The sequence below is a fragment of the Filicampus tigris genome, chromosome 10 (genome assembly GCF_054856515.1).
Source record: "Filicampus tigris isolate MCC_2025a chromosome 10, RoL_Ftig_1.0, whole genome shotgun sequence".
Taxonomy (NCBI): Eukaryota; Metazoa; Chordata; class Actinopteri; order Syngnathiformes; family Syngnathidae; genus Filicampus; species Filicampus tigris.
In genome coordinates, this window is record NC_141226.1 from 9,581,472 (window position 1) to 9,602,783 (window position 21,312).

The following is a 21,312-nucleotide window of genomic DNA, read 5'->3' on the forward strand; positions in this document are numbered from 1 at the left end:
AATTATACTGTAAAAGTCCCAAACAAACAATCATTTAAAAATCTGAGATCTAGCAGGTGTGACAATGATGAACCACAATATCGCAGAGGTTCACTGCTTAGTGAATTTAATTCTTGTTTATCAATTTAGAGAAAATAAGCGTGACATTTCATGTTTTAAATCTTTTGCATTGATTTTATGTTTCTGTGTAGTGGGCTCATTTGTGTGGAGTCACCTAACTAATATCCTGAGAAGTGAAGACCCCATGAAGCAGACCCTGACTGATTCTCTCCCTGATGATATAATCAGCAGAGACTTTGAAGCAGATTTTTTGAAATACTCTTCCTATTCAGACTACACAGTTATAAATGGTAAGATCTGATAATTCTGCAAATGTTTATTAAAAAGACCTTAAAGCCGGGGGCGGTGGTTGTATGTTTAGTTTGGGATTGATGGTGGGGGTGGGGTAGAGGGGCATACCTTTGTTCTCCAGGGCCACATTTGTGTCAGGAAACTAAAAAGTAAAGTAAACTAAACTAATAAATCAATAAATATATGACTATTTGTATTGTTATTATATATTTATTTGTTTTCTATTTATTTTTAACAAGGAACTATTTCTCGTAATTGGTTATTCTCATTTCTAATTTAATTATGTATAATTGTTTTATACAATACAAAGTTGTTAAAGTAATGTATGAGTAATTGTCTTTACTTTAAACGTTTTATTCACAATGAATACATTAACCACAATTACTAAACATAAATATTTAAATTACTCATTATTGTTTTCAATTTAATTGCGTATGTATTTTCTTTAGCAAAGTAATTAGCAAAGTCTTTATGTGTATAAGTAATTAAATAAATTGCCTGTTTTATGCACAATAAATACACTAACCACTTTGTTAATGAGATTGATTGCTTGATGAAAAAAACAACAGTAAGCACATTTTAATGAACACAAAAAAAGCTAAATTAAGACAGTAAATATTAAAGAAATAATATAAAATAATAATGATATAAAATAAATATAGGCTTCTTGATAATGATCAAGCTATATAAAAACATTCTCTTTTACCTTCTTCTTTTCAAATTTCATTCTAGCTATTGGAAGAATCATACAGTCTTCTTTTGTTCCTGTTTTTGAATGTTTCAGGAATGGGAATCTCAAATGTGGAAACAACTCTCATTTTCTCCCCCAAATCATTTCTTCCGAGGTCTGCGTCCGCTAACCTGACAGTTTATTTGCATGGTCGAGCCAGCAACCTTCTAGAAGTGAGTGCCATTTTTTAATCCCCACTCTCTTAGTAAAATATACTACTGTACATTTGCGTCCATGCAGCACTTACACCCGCAATTTACATCCTAGGTGGATCTTCACATTGAGAATGCTGAACCCCTTCTGAAGAGCATTTTGGCTCATCTGAGTCCCTCCACCGATGGGGAACCCACTTCTTCAGATCAAAAGCATTCAGTGTCCAAAGAGGCGAGCAGGATGAGAGGAAAACTTAATGAAGACCATCTAGGAAAGAAAGACTTGTGTTTATCCAGCAGCAACAGTTATCTGAAGCAGGCCAGGGCATTGGTGAGGTCACAGCAATGACAATGCTGGTGTCTTATCATGGGCGGGTACAGTATGTGCTCAGAAATGTACAGTCTGGGCAGCAGAAATGGCACTTGTTCTTTTTTGGAAAGACTAACAACAGGGCCTGTTGTGTTTTGTTTGACAATCGACAAGACGTTATTTATTCTAACCTGAAACTCGGACACCTACTTTTGTCTAAATTAAGTTCCTCAACTCACCCTAAAAGTTCCTTGGCATCAAGGTGCCAACAGATGATGCCAAAGTAATTTTTGTTACTGCTTTTCCCTGACTACAAAGAGAGTGAATAGGAGAATTAGTTGCCCCCCCTCCAAAAAAAACCTGTTAATTGGCAAATGCTGAACCGTTAATACGTGAACGTGAACGTTGCTGGTTGCAGTAGTGTAGAACAGTTCTGCATCCTTTTTGTGAGATATTTCTAGTATTTTTCACATGGGATGTAGCTAAATCAGATTACCAATCAATCACAATACATATCATAAATCCTTCTCAGTATGTTACATTGTAATTCTGCACCAGATTTGTACCAGATTAGATGAAGTCATCCCTAAACTTGTGGTCTGAGAGTGTACAATAAATATAGTGTGTGCAGAGTGCACAATATACATTTGTTTTGTCTGTTCCAGTTATCCACAAGGAAAAAAATGGAAGAGGATGGCCTGAAGTGTTGGGTTGGTGTGAAAGTGTTTGGTAATGAGCTCAGTGTGTTTACGTGTGACGATCTCTCTGCGCAAATCGATCAAATGTCACTCAGCGCGGCGGGACTGGCTGTCAAACTGCTCAAGGTGTCCTGGTGGTTTAATCATCATCATTATCATTATCTTTATTGGGTTTTCAAATGGTTCCTTACGCCCTCTTTGTTTTGCAGGGTCACGAGGTTCAGTTGAATCACAGGGCTGTGCTTTTGACAGAAGAGTTGGTTCTGCCGTCTTTGTCTGGCTTACCTGTGAAAATAGCTACCAATATGACATCCTTTCTTTCACTGCGGCTCAAAGGAAACATCAACTACAGGGATACGTCACACTTCTCCCTTGCTGGTTACATTAAACCCAAGTAAGTCGACATGTGAGCACTAATTCGATGTCCTTATTATCCATGTATTAAAATGCCCTCACTAGAAAGACATTTAAAGGAAAAGTCAACCCAAACATATTTTTTTCAAGAATACGTTCAATACAGGCCCACTACTTGAAACAAGGCATTCTGATTAACATTGCGTTTGTATGAGTTAAGCAGAAAAATCCAGCCATCAAGGGGCGGCCATTTTGTCACTTCTGTTGACTGAAAATGACATCACAGTTGCGATATATTTGTGAATGGCTGCCTACTGTTTATTTTTGTGTCTTACAAGACCATGTGGGCTGGGCACCTTTAATTGTGCATGACACTAAATAAGAAATAAACAAACAAAACAAACAAGTAACATAGTTGTTTGACTAATATGCCCAAGTTGTCCTACTAGTGTGCATAAATGTCATGCAGTAGTGGAAAAAAAACATTACTAATAAGAAAGAGTCACTTATAGTATTTTGCCTCACTCGTAATATGTAGCTGAAGTGTCTTACTGAGGACAAAGTGCGTACTAGTACAGATGGAACAAACGCTCAAACAATTCTCCACAGACATCATCCAACTTAATTTGATTCTGTCAGTATCAAGCTGTGTTGACTTGTTTCCATTCCCCCAGTGCTTTTGTCAGCCTGTCAGCCAGGATGGGGGTTGATGGCACCCTGGGTCATGCTGCAGTCTGCTGGATTTCTGAACTGGTGAGCTCCACTAGTCTGGATGGGAGTGTCCACATGCAGGAGGGGCAAGATCTCAGAGTCACACTTAATACGCCAGAAGATGCCATGGACATCATGTCGCTTAGGTGAGTGCACAAAAGTCACTGCAGTTTCTCTGTTAAGAAAGCATTTGTAATGGGGGACGGAGGGCAGGTGAGGGTGTTTTGTCGTATATGATACAACCACACCTGCATTTGTTTAACAGCTCTCGAGTATTTCAACTCAGTGGCGATCACAGAGAGGAGATTAAAGGTCCAAAGAGCCGCATCCAGCAGACTGCCTGCACACCAAAGACCTGTAAGGCATTTGCATGTACACCACAGACATCAGTGAAGTGAATGTAACTGTCACACATGGCCACATTTGCTCAATTATATCAACAACCTTAATAGCCATTTAGTCCAGAAACAGCAAGGAGGGTGTTTAGAATTTGATGCAATCACAAATTTTCAACTCAGTCACTATTCTATACAACATTTCAAATACTGTACATATTGAAAAGACAAAAAAAAAATAGAATGTAGCAGCATCGTGGAGCCTATTATTAGCTTGTCTACATCACAGTAGGAATGTTCATGTTGGAATCTCAGCTCAGACCTTTCTGTGTGGAGTTTGTATGTTCCCCCTCTGCTCTGTATGGCTGCTCTCTCATTATTTCAGTGTCCTCCCACAGATGTGCAATGTTGAGTTAACTCCAAATTACCCATAGGTGTGATCTGTGAATGGTTCTGTGTTGCCTATTTTACAGGGATCACCTCAAATCATCAATGCAAATAATGCAAATAATCTACAAGCCTCTAAAAATATCCACACTCGGTTGTTTATTCCCACCCACTTTCACTCTTTGTGGCAACCTGCTCCTTCCTTGACAACCATACTATATTTTTATGGTTTGATAAAAATGACATTGTACAATATACTCTATGCGGAGGTTCAAAAACTGTTGTAGGTTAGAAGAGCTCAATCGCTCATTGAGTGAGTGTGAGTTGCCAGCTGTCATTTTTTCTTTCTTTTGCAAAGGTCCATTTTGGTAGAATTCGGCCGCATTCTGAAGTGTGCGGCGGGCCTTACAGGCACCGATAAAAGTGCTGTGAACAGGATCTGCTGAATAGAAAATGAATGAATAACAAACATAATTACTTGCGTCCAATGCTGTGTTGTCTCTTCTTCTGATCTCTCTTCACAGGGTCAAAGATGGTCGGCTGGCAACTTTGTGCCAATGCCTCCTACCCCTTAGCTTCTGGGGGCATTTCATTCCCGCCTTCAGGTCCCACCCACCTGTCCGTTCGGCTGCTGAAACTGGACAGAGGTCTCCATTACTACTTGCTTGAGGCTGCCTACTCAATGGTCCCACTGGTACTAGAAATCTAGCAAATATAATGCACAATTTCTATTCTCTTTTCTTTGAGACATCTGTGTGAGAGCTACAAAGACTATTTGCCATGTGAATTTTTAGGAGAAGAACCAAATAATATTATTATGGTATCTTTATCTGGTTTAATAATGTCAAATGCTTAAAGGGGAAGTCAATCCAAACACATTTTTTTCAAGGATATGTTCTATGCAGGCCCACTAGTCCAAACACGGCATTCTGATTCATATTGCGTTTGTGGAATATGAGGAATCCACCCGTTTTTAGCTAGCTCAGGGAGCCTCCATTGTGTCACTTCTGTTGACTGATGACCAATAACCAATAATGATCAATCATGGTTCAGCTTCAGAAAACAGGTAAGCTGTGATTGGTTGTTACCTGATCCCTGAGCAACTGTAATGTCATTTTCAGTCGACATAAGTGACAAAATGGCTGCCCCCCGTGAAGGCTAAAATCAGGTGGATTTTGCTATATTCCATAAACACAATATTAATCAGAATGCCCTGTTTCAACTAGTGGGTATGCATAGAATATATTCTGGAAAAAAATGTGTTTGGGTCAACTTCATCTTTAAAGCCTAACTTTGACTTCAGGTAGACAGCTGGTTTCCCAAAGAGGCTTCTATCCACCTCCTTCTGGCTACTCCAAAGTCATCTATCCCCAGGGACATGTCACTTGACTTGGCCTTCAACCCTCACAGATTTCTGCTAAGAGTATCGCACCCTCTAAAAAGTATCCTCATACAAGGTTAGTGTAACAAGTAACATTAACAAGATTTGGTTTGTGGATACAGAAGATGTTTTGCTTTTTCAGGGCAACTTGAACAAGAGAGGAGTACAAAGACGGCAAAACTTGAGCTAATACTTGATGGTGTTCATTATTATGTTTTGGTAAGTTTTTAGGACTTTCCTGAAAGATTTCTTCTATTACTAAAACACACACTGTCACAACAATTGGTGCACCTATACGCCATGATGGTACATGCACTTCAGTGTGGTAAAAAGCGAAACGTTTCCACGTAGCACATAGTTAACCAACCCTCACTTCTTATTTGATCAGGCAGAGTTATTGAGAAAGCAGGGTAAATGGATTGAGGATTTTCAGACTTCTTCTGTATGGCCGTAGTTTGAATTTGTGAAGTGCACCCACAATTTCTGATGGATTCATTATGATGTATTTATTTTTTTAAACCAAAGGAATTGAAAACACCTAAACCTTTTGGGGAATACCTGGCGGTGTAAACCCAAACACTACACACATATTTGTCATCATTTCAATTCGGGTCGGATTTAGTCTATCACTTGTCTTTCACCTGGAAGTATTATGGCGCCTATTGATTACAAACATTATGAAATGATCCATACAGCTGAATAAGATTCCATGCAATAACTGTAAATTCTGACTTTAAAAAGTCGGTAATGCTCTATTGTTAAAGTATCAAAGAGATTTCAGTGAGATATTGAATTGATATTAATTGAATTGATTTCAAACCGTACTACACTATACTGAGAGGTATTTCCCCATTCTGAATAAGCCACACTTTTTTAAAATAGCTCGTGGCTTGGATCTTACTCGATGTTTGGTGCAGGTACGTCTAATCTTTTGACCTGTAAATTTCTTTGAATTCATTTTCTGTACTCAAGGGTTTGGTGGACAAACAGACTCTCATCTCAGAGTTTAGGTCCCGCTACCACTTTGAAGCCAAAATGGCTGCCAATAGAAATCCAATTATCGTCTCTGCCAATGTTACTCGTGGACTGGGCAGGAAGATGAGCTTTTCTGCCACAGTGAAGAACGTGTTCAGACTACCTGCGTCACTTTCAGGTATACAACAGGCAGGACCTTATTAGGTCTTATGTGTCATTCTAGAATTTGAGGACAATTTATAGGTATGCGACAATGGATTCTATTAATTATATTAAATTTCAAGTGGGGCATGGGATAGAAAATGTCCTCCAATTCTGGAAATGACCCTTATAGTCAATATTTGTATGTTTAAAAAAATATTCACAGTTTGGGCATGTAAGTGGCTCATGTTTCCTTTCACAATACACTTAAATAAAATCTCTGTCCATAGTGGCCCTGGAACGAAGGAGGGACAGCCACAGCAGACAGTACTCTCTGGAAGCGGATCTTCTCTTACCCGGCGTAGTCGGCAGCAGAATGCTGGGACTCATGGAGCAGAAAGGGGCGACGTGGAGTTCAGGGCTTCGCCTCAAATATGGGCTGGGCGGTGAGTGTATGAAAAATAGGGTTCTTTATTCCAGTAAACGTGCATACTTTTTGTGGAATTTTTGTTTGGTGTTGTGCCGTGAGATTTTTAAGATGAAAAATACGTGCTGTGGCTCACTGCAGGTTGTGAAACACTGTTGTACAGGATAATGTGTTTTCCCAATTGGTTGTTTAATAAATACAAAGTTACTCAGTAGCTAAGGGCTTCATCCCTTAAGAAGTAACTTGTTGCCATCTTAACATATTAATCGCCCAATACCTTTTTGCTTGGTAAAATACAGATAGTGGTATTTTTGGCATTCTATATCAATATTATTATTACAGATTGCCATGTCCTTTGACCCCTCTGCAGGTGATGCCCGGCACCTACATCAAGAGTGCCACACATCCCAGAGTGTCAAGACCGAGAGGCATGCTAACTTCTCGTACGCAATGAGAGCTGATCACGAGTTCTACTGCTCCAACACGCCTCCTATCAACCACAAAGTAACTGTTTTGATAACATGACAAAAACATAGAAAAGTTAATAAAACGGGCCTGGGTAGATTAGATTGGCATGGCAACACATAGAGGCTGAAATCTGATTGGACAAAATAATCTGACACACTCATTCTTGAAGCAGTGCAGCCAACAAAATGCTATAAAATGAATTGAATAACATATTGGGAATAAATTAATATAATTTCATACAGTAAATATTAGAAATTAGGTTGTAAATGTATGTCAGTGCTTCTGATAGTGTTGAGGCCAAGAGAAGGCCTCAGATAACCTCCACATTTGTGTTCTTGACAGATCCACTTCAGGCACGAAGAAAGCCCCAGCCATGTGAAATCATCTGTCGATATGAGCTACGGTAAACACTGGGACGAGATAAACAACAAACGTACGCTTCTTCTGAGCCAGTCCTTTAAAAATCAGTCAACAGAAAACCACACCAGCTACACATTAGAGGTAACCCTGACCTACCGGTATAGTTTGACACTATCTGGTTTAAAATTCAGTTTCGATTCTGTTTATTTTTAACACAATGACTCAGCATTAGCTGTTGTGAATCAGTATTACGGCATGACTGTAAACTTTCTTTTGTTTAATGACTCTCTGCACTTTGTACATTTGTGATTAGGTCAGATGATTCCGATTCTGATGAGCATCCACAAATTTGCATGAAAGACTAAAATATTCCCCAAATCTTTTCAGTTCAATTTACAGGTCCCTGAAAAAGATTTAAACTACCGCACCCAGCTATTGCACTCTTACCTTCGACATCTTGGGTCTGAGAGCAGTACTCATCTTAAAATCAACTACAACAACTTGACGCCACTTGTGGCTGGTTTACACTGGAAAGGTCCTCCAAATGACACCCCACACAAGAAATGGGAAGGTGAACTTCACTTCGATCGAATCATCTCAAACTCTCTGAATGTTGTTTGTGTCAATGTGAAGTGACAGATAAAAAAATTGACACCTTCAGGAACATTTAATATGGACACTCCGTGGCTGTACATTTATACTACCCACAAGCTGAGTCAGCACCATCACCACACGCTACAGCTCAACTCTGAACTGACAGCCAACAAATGGGTGACCATCCGGAATCTCATCCTGGAGGCTTCCTACAGAGATAGAGGCCGTGAGAAGGAGGCCCATCTCAAGCTTCACACTCCAGCTGTCACATTCTTGCAAGTAATGTGTAACTTCACATTGTTAATTGTATGTCAGGTTCAGTGATTTGTATAAAGGATTATGATTATTGGCAACATTTCTTATCTGTAAGAAGTCCCTGGACGCAAGAAGTTGCCCTTGGTGTGAATGTGAGTATTTATCTACTGTATGTGACATAACTGAGTGGTGATCATGTCCAGGGTGAACCCAAAAGATAATTCAAGTTAACTTGTATATGAGGTGTGTCACCAAACTACAATCTCAAAGTTTTCCCCTTGGGAGTAATCACACAGAGTCTAACTCATTTTCCAAGCCTTCTCTGCCACACTTTAGTGCACTCCTCAAAGGTTTCTTCCAGGATCCTTGGCAGCTCTGTTACCAAGGCTATCTTGTTGTCATCACTGTCTTCAAAACTGATCCCCCTGATGACTCACTTGGTCTTGGGAGGGAGTAATAAAAAAAAAAAAAAATCATACGAAGCCAGGTTGGCTGCAGGAAGGTTGCTCCAGCCCGTTGATGTTCTTCTTGGCCAGGAATTGTCAGTCTCATGAGATTGCTAGCGTCTACATCATCCTGGTGCCACGAGTTCTATGCAGCAAATGTTGCAGGATGTCTTTGTACGCGTGCTGCTTGATCGTCTGGCCTGCACTTAAAGGAGAAATCAACCCAAACATATTTTTTTCAACAATATTTTCCCAGCAGGCCCACTAGTTGAAACATGGCATTCTGATAAATATTGTGTTTTTGGAATATGAGTTATGCAGCAAAATCCACCTATTTTGAGCCATCTAAAATGGCGGCCATTTTGTCATTTCTGTCGACTGAAAATGACATCACAACTGCTCAGGGCCCAGGTAACGACCAATCACGGCTCAGCTTCAGAAAGCAAGTCAGCCGTGTCTGTCAAATTACCAAACACGCTAAACAAGGTTTGCACCGGCATGAAAATGAAGATGAGCCAGTTTTTACAATGGCAATACATACATCTACAAATGTGGAGCCTGTAGTGACATCAGTCCTGGAATTTTTTGGACCGTCCTCGTAGAATGCTGCTCCTTCTCAAACTAGCACATGACGCATTCAGAATTCAATCTAAATAAATGCACAACCTCCTCTCTGGTCGTGCAACTTTATGTACTGTGTGGTGTCCATCCCTCGCCAGGTTGGAGGACTGGGATTCAAGGGAAAGAAGAATATGAAAGCCTCCTGTTCTCTAAGCTCTCTGTGGACTGCTCCCCTGAGAGGCGACATCTCTCTGGAGAGCCTGAAATCTGGCCTCAGCCTGCAGATGTCTTCAAGCTACGGCAAACAAAACATCACCTTCGCAGCTGCCCTGAACACCATTGACAAGGTGGAAAATGCATGCGCTTGTCTTAGTTCGAACAAAGCATTTACTGTTTTATCAACTATCCCGTTCAAGCTTTTGAAAAAGAGGCAAGCGCTTTTGAAGGTGAGCTTGTTGGAGCCCAAGAGTCGCCCCACTGAGTTTGAGTTTGAAGGGACGTTGGAGGAACTGAAGAAGGAGAAGAAGATGTACCAAAAAAGAGCATTGCTCCATCTTAGGTCTGTTCACTATTGTCCTTTACACTTGTAACTTTTTGTTGTTGTGATTTTGATGTTAAGAAATCTATCTCGCACAGACAGCCTTTCAAGTCATTCCCTCAGAAACTTCTCCTTAGGGAGACTTTCACCGTGGACCTCCTGAAAGGCCTTTATATCCTGGAATCAAGAGCTGGTTTTTATGGCATTAAAGAGATCATTCACACTCTGACCATTGGCTACAAGCTACCAAGCCCTTTTGTGAGTGGAATCAAGATGTGAAGTTACAAGAGGACTGTGTGAGTTGTTGATTACTGTATTCTGACAGTGTCTTGTCTCATGCATTTCCCAATATTTAGGTCTGCTCTGCACTGATCCATCCTTTCAACACAGAAACATTTCCATCAGACTGTGAGATCTGTGTTATCACGTCCAGCAACCAAGTAAGATAGTAAGATAGCAAGTGATATTCGATAAGTATCCTCCATTTTTCTTAGACTTTTTACATCATTGACACCTCCAGTTGTTGCAAAATCTATGACACTCTAAATAAGCAGAAGTGGGTCACCCATAAGGCAATATATGCAAATGCTAAGCACACCGTGGCCCCACAAAATCTGGAAAAATTCACCTTCATTATAACTTTATTAAAACTACTACTATGACTACTTATTATTATTATAATTATTATTATTATTATTATTATTATTTGTATTATCAACTTTTAAAACAACTGAAAAGCTAACATAGAATAAATTAGTAGTTTGAAAATTGATACAGTATTGCGGTAGTTGATACAGCGTTAGTGTACACATTGTCATTATTATTAATACTTTATAACGTGGGATTCTCACATCATATTTATTGCTTCTGTGAATCTCCTAATCAATATTTCACTATAATAAATTATACACTCAACAGTAAAAACATTTACACATTTAAAATATAACTATTAAATTGTTTCAAATTTTATTCAGCATTTTAGATAGGTGACATGTCATGTTAAAATAATAAATTCAAGACAATGGTAAAAACAATGCTATTCACTTTCGTATGTAAAGTGACTCAAACGTGCCGGCATTTTCCTTCTAGACGCAGAATAGCATTCAAGGAAGGCTGCGGGTCGGCAGCCAAGAGAAGCTGAGTTTCTTTGGCCAACTTCTTTTGGATTCATTGCACACATATCAGCAAGTGATAAAAGTTCGAGCCAACATCACCCATCGGCTCCAGGTAAACTAGCCTCTGCCACTCTCTGACAATTTTTAAGAAACAACAGCAGCAGATGAAATAATGTGTTCCTAAATTACACAAAATACAATGTTAGCTGATGGTGTTTGTGTGTCCTTTACACTTGATGAACCTTCTGACAAGTTAAACATTTTTGCTTTTACAGCTGCAAATCCCCTCCTTTGCCTTGGTGGAGGGAGATGTATGCTGGAGCCCCCAAAACAACACAGAATTTGATTATGTAGTGCGTGGGAGACTAAAAATTGAGCGACAGGAATGTGACGTGAGTAAATAGTTGAGGCGCTTCATTGGAGTGAAAATGGCAGATTTCAAATGCTTGCTTTTCTGAAACCACATGTTCCCTTTAGCTTTCCGTGCAGCTCAATGGAAGTTCAGACAGAATTCTTCTTTATTCATCTCTCCGACATCCTTTCAAATCTAAAATTCCCAAATCTCTGGAGGTGGGTTGATTTCATGCTATTTTATAATATATTTGTTGGCAGAACATGAAATAGGAAATGTGATATTTGGAAAACAAATCCAACTAATGCAATTGGAACAGCTATGTGGAAAATCCCTTTGAAAAAATCATAATAATGAATATGTCCGTGACAGTGACAATCAAATGCATTTCGTTATGTTGCACTCTAATTATAAAATAGAATGAATTTGTTTCTTCCATCCAAATCCACACACAACAAACTATAATAACAAACGTTTGCACGTTTATTATGAATACAAAACTAAGAAATCGCCATAAATGAATTTTAGAATAAGGCTATAAGATAAAAGTGAGTGCATAACATCCTGATGTTGTATTTTCACATGAAGGCAAAAGCCACTGCTGACATATTCACATCAGCTGGCAGCGGAAGAAGCTCCATTCTTGTTAAGGCTGATGGGAAAGACAAGCTGATACTGGACATGCAGATCTCTCACTTACTCCTGCAAGAAGACAAACATGTGCTACTGAGGCTCAATTTATCACATAGTTTGCTGCCTGAAGTCACTGACTTGCATGTAAAAATGGCTGCCAACATGTCCCGACACAGGTATGTATGCATTGCCATCTGTTTCCCACTTGTTTTCATAAAGTCTTGATGTCTGAATAGCTTTGCTGCATTCTTCTTCACTTCTGGCCTTCTAGTGTGTCTCTACATGGTTCCTATACAGAGGGACACAACATTCTGTTGGCTCAAGTGAAAGGTTCTCGAAGGAACGGCAGTGGTCTTCAGCTTGCAGTGTCAGGGAAAGTGAGGCATTCCATGACTTACCTCGCTATTCTGCCACACATCCTGGAATTAGATGGCATGTTGGGACTCTCTGACAGCATTACTGAAGGTGAAATGATTCGTATTTTTTTCTGTGAATTCTTGATTCTTGATTAATGTAAATTCTTAAATTGATTCTAGGGCAAGTAAGAGTGATAGTGGAGGAGACTTTTTACAGCATGGATCTGAGGCATCAGGAGGAAAAGGAAACATTTCTTGACATGTTTGAAAAGAAAGTGTCTCCTACCTGTAGCTGGATGTGTGTTCTGTCGGGGGCTGAGAATTTCTGTGTGAATGTGAGTAGGCGATTGGAGAAAAAAGGAGTGGGTGAGGTCCACATCCAGCTGTCTCATGCATCCCAATTACTCAATGCCACAGGTAATCAGTAACTAACACTATTACTTAATACAATCAGATTTACTTAAGATTCCTTTCCTGCGGTTTTACACCCACTTATTATCCATACAGCTGTGCCTTGAGATACAGTATGAGTTTAATTTGTTTTGTGGCCACACTCGCAACTCAATATATTTGTATCTTAGATCAAATTTTCCCATTGAAATGTCTACAAATGTCATTCATCCATTCCAGCCAAGAAACTAACAAATACTTCTGTCATGTTATTTTTACAATAAAAATTGCATCAGACGTGCAGCAATGACATCATAAAACACAATATGAAAATATTTCGCTATGACTATCTGTGATCTTCTGCTGCCGCCCTTGGATTTCTATTTCAATGTGAGTTTTCCTGAACATCCCGACTAATGCTATTAGCCTGCCTAAGGCATTTCATATTGTTTGTTAGCCTTAAGATAAACAAACTTTGCCAAGGCAAAACTGTGTGGTTGTTTTAACAGTGTGGTTTTTGAAAGTAAACTTACATAGGGAGTGGCAATAAACAGATTGAACCTCCGTTTTGGTGACTTCTGCTAAACGGCTGCTTGTTGAAAAGGGAGTTGAGTTCAGTACACTGCCATCATACAGCGCTTGTATATCATATTTTTGCTCGGATGTCAAAGCCAACAATCGGTTGAACGGCAGCTTGTATCTCGAAAAACTTACAAGTCGCGTCACTCGTATCTCAAGGCACGATTGTATTCTGTTTTTCTGAATTTTCCATTTGTTATAACAATGTGAAGTGTAAACTGGCAAATTAAAAGAAGCCTTTCCTGCTGTACGTGTGACTCTATTAGGTCTACCTACGAATTGTAGTGTCCAGGTGACTTGGGACCAGGATGAAAGAGGATTGTCAGCCTGTATAGTACTGCAGGCTGGACCTGAGCACTTAAAAGGTGAGTTGAAAAGTGGCAGGACAAACCACCTTGTCCCACGTTGGGAAATCCTCTCAACATTGCAGCACAGAGTCAAAGCACTCCAGAGAAGAGGCATACCAAGCTCCGTGCAAGCCACAGCGCATTGTGAGGTGTCCAAAACCACTTTCTTTCTTGTTCATTACGAATTTCAGTCACACATATGGATTTTCATTTAATGGTGCCAGTCTCATTGTTTTTTTTTCTTTTCTTTTAACAGATAGATACCATTGGGTTGGACGCCGGATTGGTATTTCAAACGGAAGAGAATAAAATGATTGACGCCTTTTTAGTTGTTGCAACAAAAAACAACACAGCTGTATTCATATTTTCTCTCTGGCAACAGACAAAGCTGCTGCAGGGGATCATACCTGCCACGGTGCAGGTCAGTTTATTTGTTTTTGCACGCTTTTGCCTTTTTCAAGCATGTCTTGTTTTGCACCCTGAAACAACCCCTCAAAAATACTAAGAATAGACAACAAATAAGATTTCCTTGTTTTCATCTTGGTCCACAGGCTCAGGTAACGACAAATCATGACTCAGCTCCAGAAAGAAATTGGTCGTTACCTGAGCCTTGAGCAATTGTGATGTCATTTTACAATGCACAATATCAATCAGAATGCTATGTTTAGACTAGTGGAAGCGCATAGAACATACTATTGCAAAGAAAATGTTTGGGTTGACTTCCACTTCCACCATCTTTATCATAAATTACTCCTGACCAACCTTTACAACTCTATGTGAAGACGTTTGAGAGCACAGAAACAAAGGAAAAAGAAAACATCTATGGAGAAGAAGCGACACATAGTAAGTTACTGTTATACTACAATACAATAACTTAAAGTATAAGTCAACCCAAACATATTTTTTTCAAGAATATGTTCCCAGCAGGCCCACTAGTTGAAACAGGGCATTCTGATAAATATTGCGTTTGTGGAATAAGTGTTAATCCACTCGTTTTTAGCCATCTCCGGGGGCGGCCATTTTGTCTTCTGTCAACTGAAAATGACATCACAACTGCTCACAACGACCAATCGCGGCTGACCTGTTTTCTGAATCTGAGCCGTGATTAACTTATATTCCACAAACGCAAAATTAATCAGAATGCCGTGTTTCAACTAGTGGGCCTGCTGGGAACATATTCTCGAAAAAAATGTATTTGGGTTGACTTCCGCTTTAAATTGTTGTTTTTGTACATCATAACATATCTTACACTGTAAGAAAATATAATGCCAACTTCACATTTGAGAAAGACTACTAGGGCCAGCGATTGTCCAAGTCATCGTAAGTTTTGCCTCAAATAGCGACTGTTGGTTACAAGTTGATTTAAATAAATATGACAAGCGCGTGCATCGAAGCAGCGCTTCTTACAGTCCATCTTCAGTAAATAGTCATTTCACACCGAGACTTATGTCATCAATACTCGCCATCCGTGTGATTGCGTCAGCTAGGACAAGTGGAGTCAAATCATTTTTAACAGTGCTGTCTTATCCTATGTTCGAAAGGAGTACCTTTTCACTTCTCCTTGACTCGATGACAAAGGTTCAGGACAGGTGGTATGAAAGTTAGGAGATTTGAATTTCAAAAAAGGCCTGATGTATGGCTTGAATGCTAGGCGGTCCTACTTCCTGTGTCTTACGTACTTAATATTGAATGTTCCCTTAGAACCTCCACATCATATTCAATTACTGTCTTGCATTCGGCCCTCATCATTTTTGTACCGAGATATTTCGTAAAAATGTTGGCAAGTTTTCATGAGCCCTGAGTTTGACACCTGTGTTTTATAGTTCTCGTGGTTCACATCCGTAATGTGCTACCCTACAATGTTATTTTCTTTTCTAGTTTCTGCTTTGAACAACAAGTCTGACAACAGGGGGGTTTGTTTTCACAGATGAACTGCACAGGGGACACGGCTGCAGACCATCTCTCTGCGCAGTGCTATGGAGACATGGCAGGTCACCCAGTGGAGGTACGAGCATTTCGCTCTCATAGACCCAATAACAGGATCTGCTATGCTCTGTCACTCTCACAGCTGAGCCTCAGAGCAGAAGCTAAAGGCTGTTTGAGTCCTAATGGTCAGATGGAGTTCAAAGCTAACCTTACCCATTCTTCTGTGATACTACTGAGTTATTACGGGGTGCCAACAAATTCTGGCCTCAGACTGCTCCTTCGACCTGGGCCTCACAGGTGGGCCTTGGGTGCTGGGATGGTGGTTGGACTGTGGATAACTGACTTGAATTTGGGACTGAGAATCGAGAAGGGTGGGCTGTATGGCTGGCATTCACAGCTTGAGTATGGGGGTCAAAACGTTATACACAAGGCTGAGATGACTGGTCGCATGAGATTGGAAAGCTGGTGTCACATCTGGGCAGATGTCAGTACATCCTGGGATTCAGTCAGCTCCAGTCTCCTGGTGTCTTTGCGATGCAAAGGAAAGGGAAGGTTAGTGTTGGAGAAGATTAGAAGACTCAGCGGGGATGTACTGCAGAAGACGTCTTTAACAGCACATGGACAAGCTGTGAAAGATGGACTGAAAGCTGCTCTTCACTTCCAAAACCAACAAGACTCCATCAATTGCATCTTCTCTCTACTCCTCAAGGAATGGAAGCCTGAACTGAGCTGGACTTTCCAGCATCAATGGGCCTCCCTCCTTTCCTTCCTCCCAAACACACTGGACATTCAAGGTTCTGGTCAGCTCAATGACACCTTTTTCACTGGTAGTGCTCAACTCTCTGTCCAAACCCAATCTGCTCAATCAGACATCACCTTTGAGTCCTTGCCCTCACTCAGGATGGCGCTTCACCAAAACGTGTCTCGAGGACTACCAAGGGCACTCAGTGTGGGTGTGCTGTCCACAGCTGGTCAAGCCCAATTTCAGCTGGAAAGTGATGAATGTTCCATGCGTCTGCTGAATCAACAAAGGAGAGGAGAGGACAGGAGGCGCCACTGGAATGTTTTTGTTCATCAGCAATGTGTCTTTCTGAAGGTTAGACAGGAAACAAGATGCATGTCAGAGATCTTGTTTCCTCGTTTAAGGAAAGCAGAAGAGACATTTTCAGACTGGAGATGACTCAGTGCTTTCCATATGAGTACAAGTGATGTACAATATACTCCTCTCCAAAAGTATAGCAACAGTGAGACTGGAAACATTTGGGTTTGATGGGACAACATGAATATGAAACAAGAGGTCAACATTTATGTTTATTATTTCCAGCTATTTACGTCTGGATCTGGTAGAAGATTGCACCTTTTCTTTGAACCCACTTGTTTTCCCTTATAAACAAAAGTATTGTATCTCTTGATGGGTGTTTTGTTGCATTAGATTGATATTTCAAAAAGCCTTGAATGTCTATGCTTAATTTCTGATTTTTACCTGTGAAGACTACCTACAGGATGTACTCATTTGAGGGATCGATCTATGGGCGTAAAAGGTCGTTTTAGGTTGTTTTTTTTAGGTCGTTTTAGGTCGTTTTAGGTCGTTTTAGGTCGAGAGAAAATAGAAAATGAATCAGAACGATTGACAAACATTGGCCATAGTCAATACACTCAAAAGCCTGGAAGAAAAAATAAACAGAGAGAACTGTAAAGTTAGACCCTAAAAAAAGTGTTAGTAACATTAGCAGCTATCTCCAGAGGGTCGTGTACATGAACAAAAGTGCAGATGCTACACTCCTGCAGAAGATGTGAAACACTCACAGTATAAGCGAGAAGAATAGGGAGGAATTTAGAGTCTGAGTAATGGATTGATGAAACAGAGATGAAAGATGCACCTCTAAGTGATGGAAAGAAAAAAACCTCTGCTCATGATCCCTAACTCAACTGGGAAACTCAGGTGAGGTAGTGTCATGGCTTATGGGCTTGCATGGCTTCTTCTCAGAGGATTGTCATTGATATGATTGATAACGTATGAAGGCAGCAGCGGGAAAATCAACTAAGAAGTCTCCTGAAGCATTTCGTCAGTCAGTTTAAAGAAAGATTCAACTAAATTGATTGTGAGATCTCATCAATGAGATAAGGTAATGACCCAAAACATGGCAGGGTGTGAAAGCTCGAGTCATTAACATGTGTTTTAACTACATAATCCAAGACTGAGTAACTTCTTTATTTGTCTGAATGACAAACCCAAATTTTTTCAGTCTAAAGTAAAAAAAAAAAAAAAAGAGAAGTAAAGTCTTACTGTTTCATTGCTTTTGGAGGTGAGTGTAAAGACTCAATGTTGTTTTTTAGTCTGTGAATGAGTAGCGTTGGTGGCTTCAGTCAGTCTCCGACTTTCTCCCTCCATCAAGTGAAGATGGAACACAATTTATAGTTGTATTATCTGACTGTCATTTCATTAAAGTTCCTGTTAAGTGAATTCAAAGATTTGTTTCAAATAATATGATGTGTGAAGATAAGTGATGAAAACATGTGCAAAGACTGAGATCTATATTATTGGCTACTCACTTGTGGAGATAAAGAGTTAATCTCTTTTTCACTAATTAACATTTCCTGATTTTTGGTGGTGGTTGAAGTGCAGTGATGCACCTCGGTCCTGGCATGAATCGATCGTACAGAGGCACTTGAGCACTTAAGTACCTTTGTTCATATCAGCTAGCTAGCTAGCTAGCTACCTATCCCTACACTTGGAAAATGCACCCTCTCTTTGGATAGTCAGTTGGCATAGCCACTTTAGAGTGCCTGGTTGTCGCACATCAGAGAGAAAAGCGGACGAACGAGGGGGAAGAAAAAAAAAAAGTCTGACATGACGGCCAGCATGTGGGCAGGGGCTTTGCTCTGGTGGGGTCGCTTTTGAGCACCGCGTTGTCGCGCAGTGGAGAAGCCCGGTGGGATACATTCCAGACACCAGAGGCTTTAAGCCAGGAGTGTCAAACTATTGTTCAAGCTACTGTAATAACGTAACAAGAAAATGCTTGCAACATCTCAACTTAATATTTATTACATATGACAATTTCAAATTTTGTTTAATATTTTAGCAAGCATCACGGAAGTTGACATGCTTGATTTGTTTTTGCAGGCCACATAAAATGATGTGGCGGGCCAGATCCTGTGCAGATGTGCTTTAAGTGTTTTTTGAAGATATATTTATTTTCACTTTACAGGGACTTTAATGACCATCTTCTCAATGCATGTTAACATTATCTTGGTGTAATTTTGTTAATGATAATCGTCATGTTACAAAGTGAATAATTCAAATTTATCCCGTTACTAACTTTCTTCTTCTTCTTTTTGTGGTGTAGACGCTCTTACCCTCACAGACATCAATGAACATCTCCATCAACTGTTCTGGTTCTTCTCCAAATGTCAGCATTGATCTACTGGCTCAAAATAAACAGAAAGGCAGCATTACGTTGTCGCTTGCCTCTCAGCCTAGTCTTAGTTTCAATGCATCAGTCCAGCACTCTATAGAGACAATACAAGCACTGGGGGTCCCTTCTAATGGAGCACTGGTCATCAGTGTCTCAGCTACACACCTGCCTGTTGTAAAGGTTGGTCTGGAGCTTGGAAACTGTCACTTCAGCGGCCTTTTGGAGAAGATCAAATCTTCAGAAGCAGAGAGCAATGGATTTTCTTACAGTGTAAATGTGGCCAACTACTGCCCTGTCTTAAAGGTAAGAAACGGTATACAGCATTGTAAAGCTTTTCATTCACAGTATACAATTTAGGGCTACAAATTAGCTTTAACCCAATATGGCCTGGAGCCCCTGGTGGAACATCTCCCTAAAACCTAAGGGCGACTTTATAATCACCCTCTAAAACCTGAAGTTTTCCCGGAAATTCAACAGCCTACACTCAGCACCTGTAGCAGAATTTGAGAGCTTAGACATATGGCTTTCACACAGGCCTGTGTTTATTATTATTTACTGTTTCAATCAAAAATGTAAAAATAAAGTGCCAGTGCAAGAGAAGCACTGTTTTTACGTGTTGATTGCCATAATCTATTCTGTTACAAAGCCGTCAATTTCGTCATTGTCTACAAAGATACCATAAACCATATATCATGATTGACTGGTTCCACAAGTCCACAAGCGCGGTGTCTACAGGTATGACACTACCGTCATTTATTTCAGAGCTTATTACTGCTCGGAAAAATTCCGGGATATCCTACAGGGCTCACGACACCGTCGTGTATATTCTGTTGCATTTCATTGGATAAGAGACAGAGAATTGGTTAAAAAAAAAGAAAATCACGTACTGTATTCGCTTTCCCGGCTGTCAAGGTAGAAAGACGCAACATCGCTCCTGGCTTTAGTGGTAGAAACGCAGTTATGCGTTCCCGGCCTTAATGGGTTGATGAGAATTAGGAATATGAGGGGGTCGTTTGAAAAATGTCTGTCTTGTAAGGGGTCCTTGGGCTGAAAAGGTTTGAGAACCCGCTCGTCTACATGAACAAGTATGACAGCTATGCAACAGAAGCAAACCACTCATTGTGTTTATTCTTCCACAGGGAACAATCATTCCAGTGATTCTGCTTCTTCAGGGGTCTTTGTCAGGTGTTCCATGCAAGCGTATGATCAGCTCTTCTCTGAGGGCAGACAGCCAGGAGCTCACTTTTGAGCTACGGAAGTCCTGCAGCTCCCCACATCTCTCTGCAACCCTTACGCACACTTTCTCAGGTTTGAGGAGCCGAGGTGTTCCTCAAATGGTCATCGTTGAGGCCACTGCTCCAGGAGGCACTGAGCGGACCGGGGCTCTCTTCCTAAAAGCTGGAGACTGTTGGATAAGTTTTATTGAGGACCAAGACAGGGTGCAGCATTTCTGGACTCTGCAGTCGGATTGCCCAACCTTGCAAGTATGGTTTTGGGGAGAAGTAATAAAAACGTTTACTAACTTGTCTCATGTCTTCGGCTTCATAGATTCCATCTCTCCTTGTTAAAAATATTTTCAGTGGCTTCTGTTATTTCTTCTCAGGCTCAGTTGAATGGATCAGTGTGGCGCGAGAATGAGGGTAAATGGTCAGGTATGGTGGACGCAAATTTGGGCGGCAAAAGGAGTTTCCTCCAGCTGGTTGCACAGGTATGGCCAGAATTTAGTGTGGAGGGTGAGCTCGGACACACTCTTCCTGCTCTGGGAGATTTCACCGAACACAGCAAAGTGATGGTGACAGGCAAACTTGGCAAACAACAATATGCCACCGAGGCCCTCGTTCTATTTGATGAATGCGCTGTGAGAGCCAGAGGATATGTGATGTCACATTCTGGCCTGCAGGGGTCACTTGTGTATCACAACAACTGCAGTTTAATTCAGGTAGTGTGTGGACAATACTATTTACACGCTTGTTTCTTGTTTGGTTGAATTTGTCAAATTTTTGCTTCATATTTGTGCTTTCTAG

The 21,312-nt window shown here is 40.4% G+C and overlaps 1 protein-coding gene across 5 annotated transcripts in view; it reads left to right on the forward strand.

Moving 5' to 3' along the window:
- apoltp (apolipoprotein lipid transfer particle homolog) overlaps positions 1–21,312 on the forward strand; it is a 56,316-nt gene that overhangs the window by 7,609 nt on the left and 27,395 nt on the right. For all 5 annotated transcript variants that reach the window (XR_015088438.1, XR_015088439.1, XM_086043540.1 and 2 more), the window contains exons 14-45: positions 192–350; positions 1,136–1,254; positions 1,349–1,564; positions 2,209–2,367; positions 2,451–2,635; positions 3,270–3,452; positions 3,572–3,663; positions 4,553–4,722; positions 5,332–5,485; positions 5,552–5,628; positions 6,382–6,562; positions 6,816–6,971; positions 7,323–7,456; positions 7,763–7,921; positions 8,168–8,351; positions 8,442–8,653; positions 9,795–9,983; positions 10,053–10,195; positions 10,273–10,432; positions 10,531–10,614; positions 11,264–11,401; positions 11,565–11,681; positions 11,767–11,859; positions 12,230–12,450; positions 12,546–12,739; positions 12,811–13,047; positions 13,866–14,095; positions 14,203–14,367; positions 15,874–15,951; positions 19,220–19,591; positions 20,428–20,772; positions 20,892–21,227. Coding sequence is in view for 3 of the 5 variants with exons in the window: in XM_086043540.1 (XP_085899666.1) it covers positions 192–350; positions 1,136–1,254; positions 1,349–1,564; positions 2,209–2,367; positions 2,451–2,635; positions 3,270–3,452; positions 3,572–3,663; positions 4,553–4,722; positions 5,332–5,485; positions 5,552–5,628; positions 6,382–6,562; positions 6,816–6,971; positions 7,323–7,456; positions 7,763–7,921; positions 8,168–8,351; positions 8,442–8,653; positions 9,795–9,983; positions 10,053–10,195; positions 10,273–10,432; positions 10,531–10,614; positions 11,264–11,401; positions 11,565–11,681; positions 11,767–11,859; positions 12,230–12,450; positions 12,546–12,739; positions 12,811–13,047; positions 13,866–14,095; positions 14,203–14,367; positions 15,874–15,951; positions 19,220–19,591; positions 20,428–20,772; positions 20,892–21,227 (5,642 nt within the window). In the remaining 2 variants the exon portion in view is untranslated. The remainder of the gene's footprint in view (positions 1–191; positions 351–1,135; positions 1,255–1,348; positions 1,565–2,208; positions 2,368–2,450; positions 2,636–3,269; positions 3,453–3,571; positions 3,664–4,552; positions 4,723–5,331; positions 5,486–5,551; positions 5,629–6,381; positions 6,563–6,815; positions 6,972–7,322; positions 7,457–7,762; positions 7,922–8,167; positions 8,352–8,441; positions 8,654–9,794; positions 9,984–10,052; positions 10,196–10,272; positions 10,433–10,530; positions 10,615–11,263; positions 11,402–11,564; positions 11,682–11,766; positions 11,860–12,229; positions 12,451–12,545; positions 12,740–12,810; positions 13,048–13,865; positions 14,096–14,202; positions 14,368–15,873; positions 15,952–19,219; positions 19,592–20,427; positions 20,773–20,891; positions 21,228–21,312) is intronic.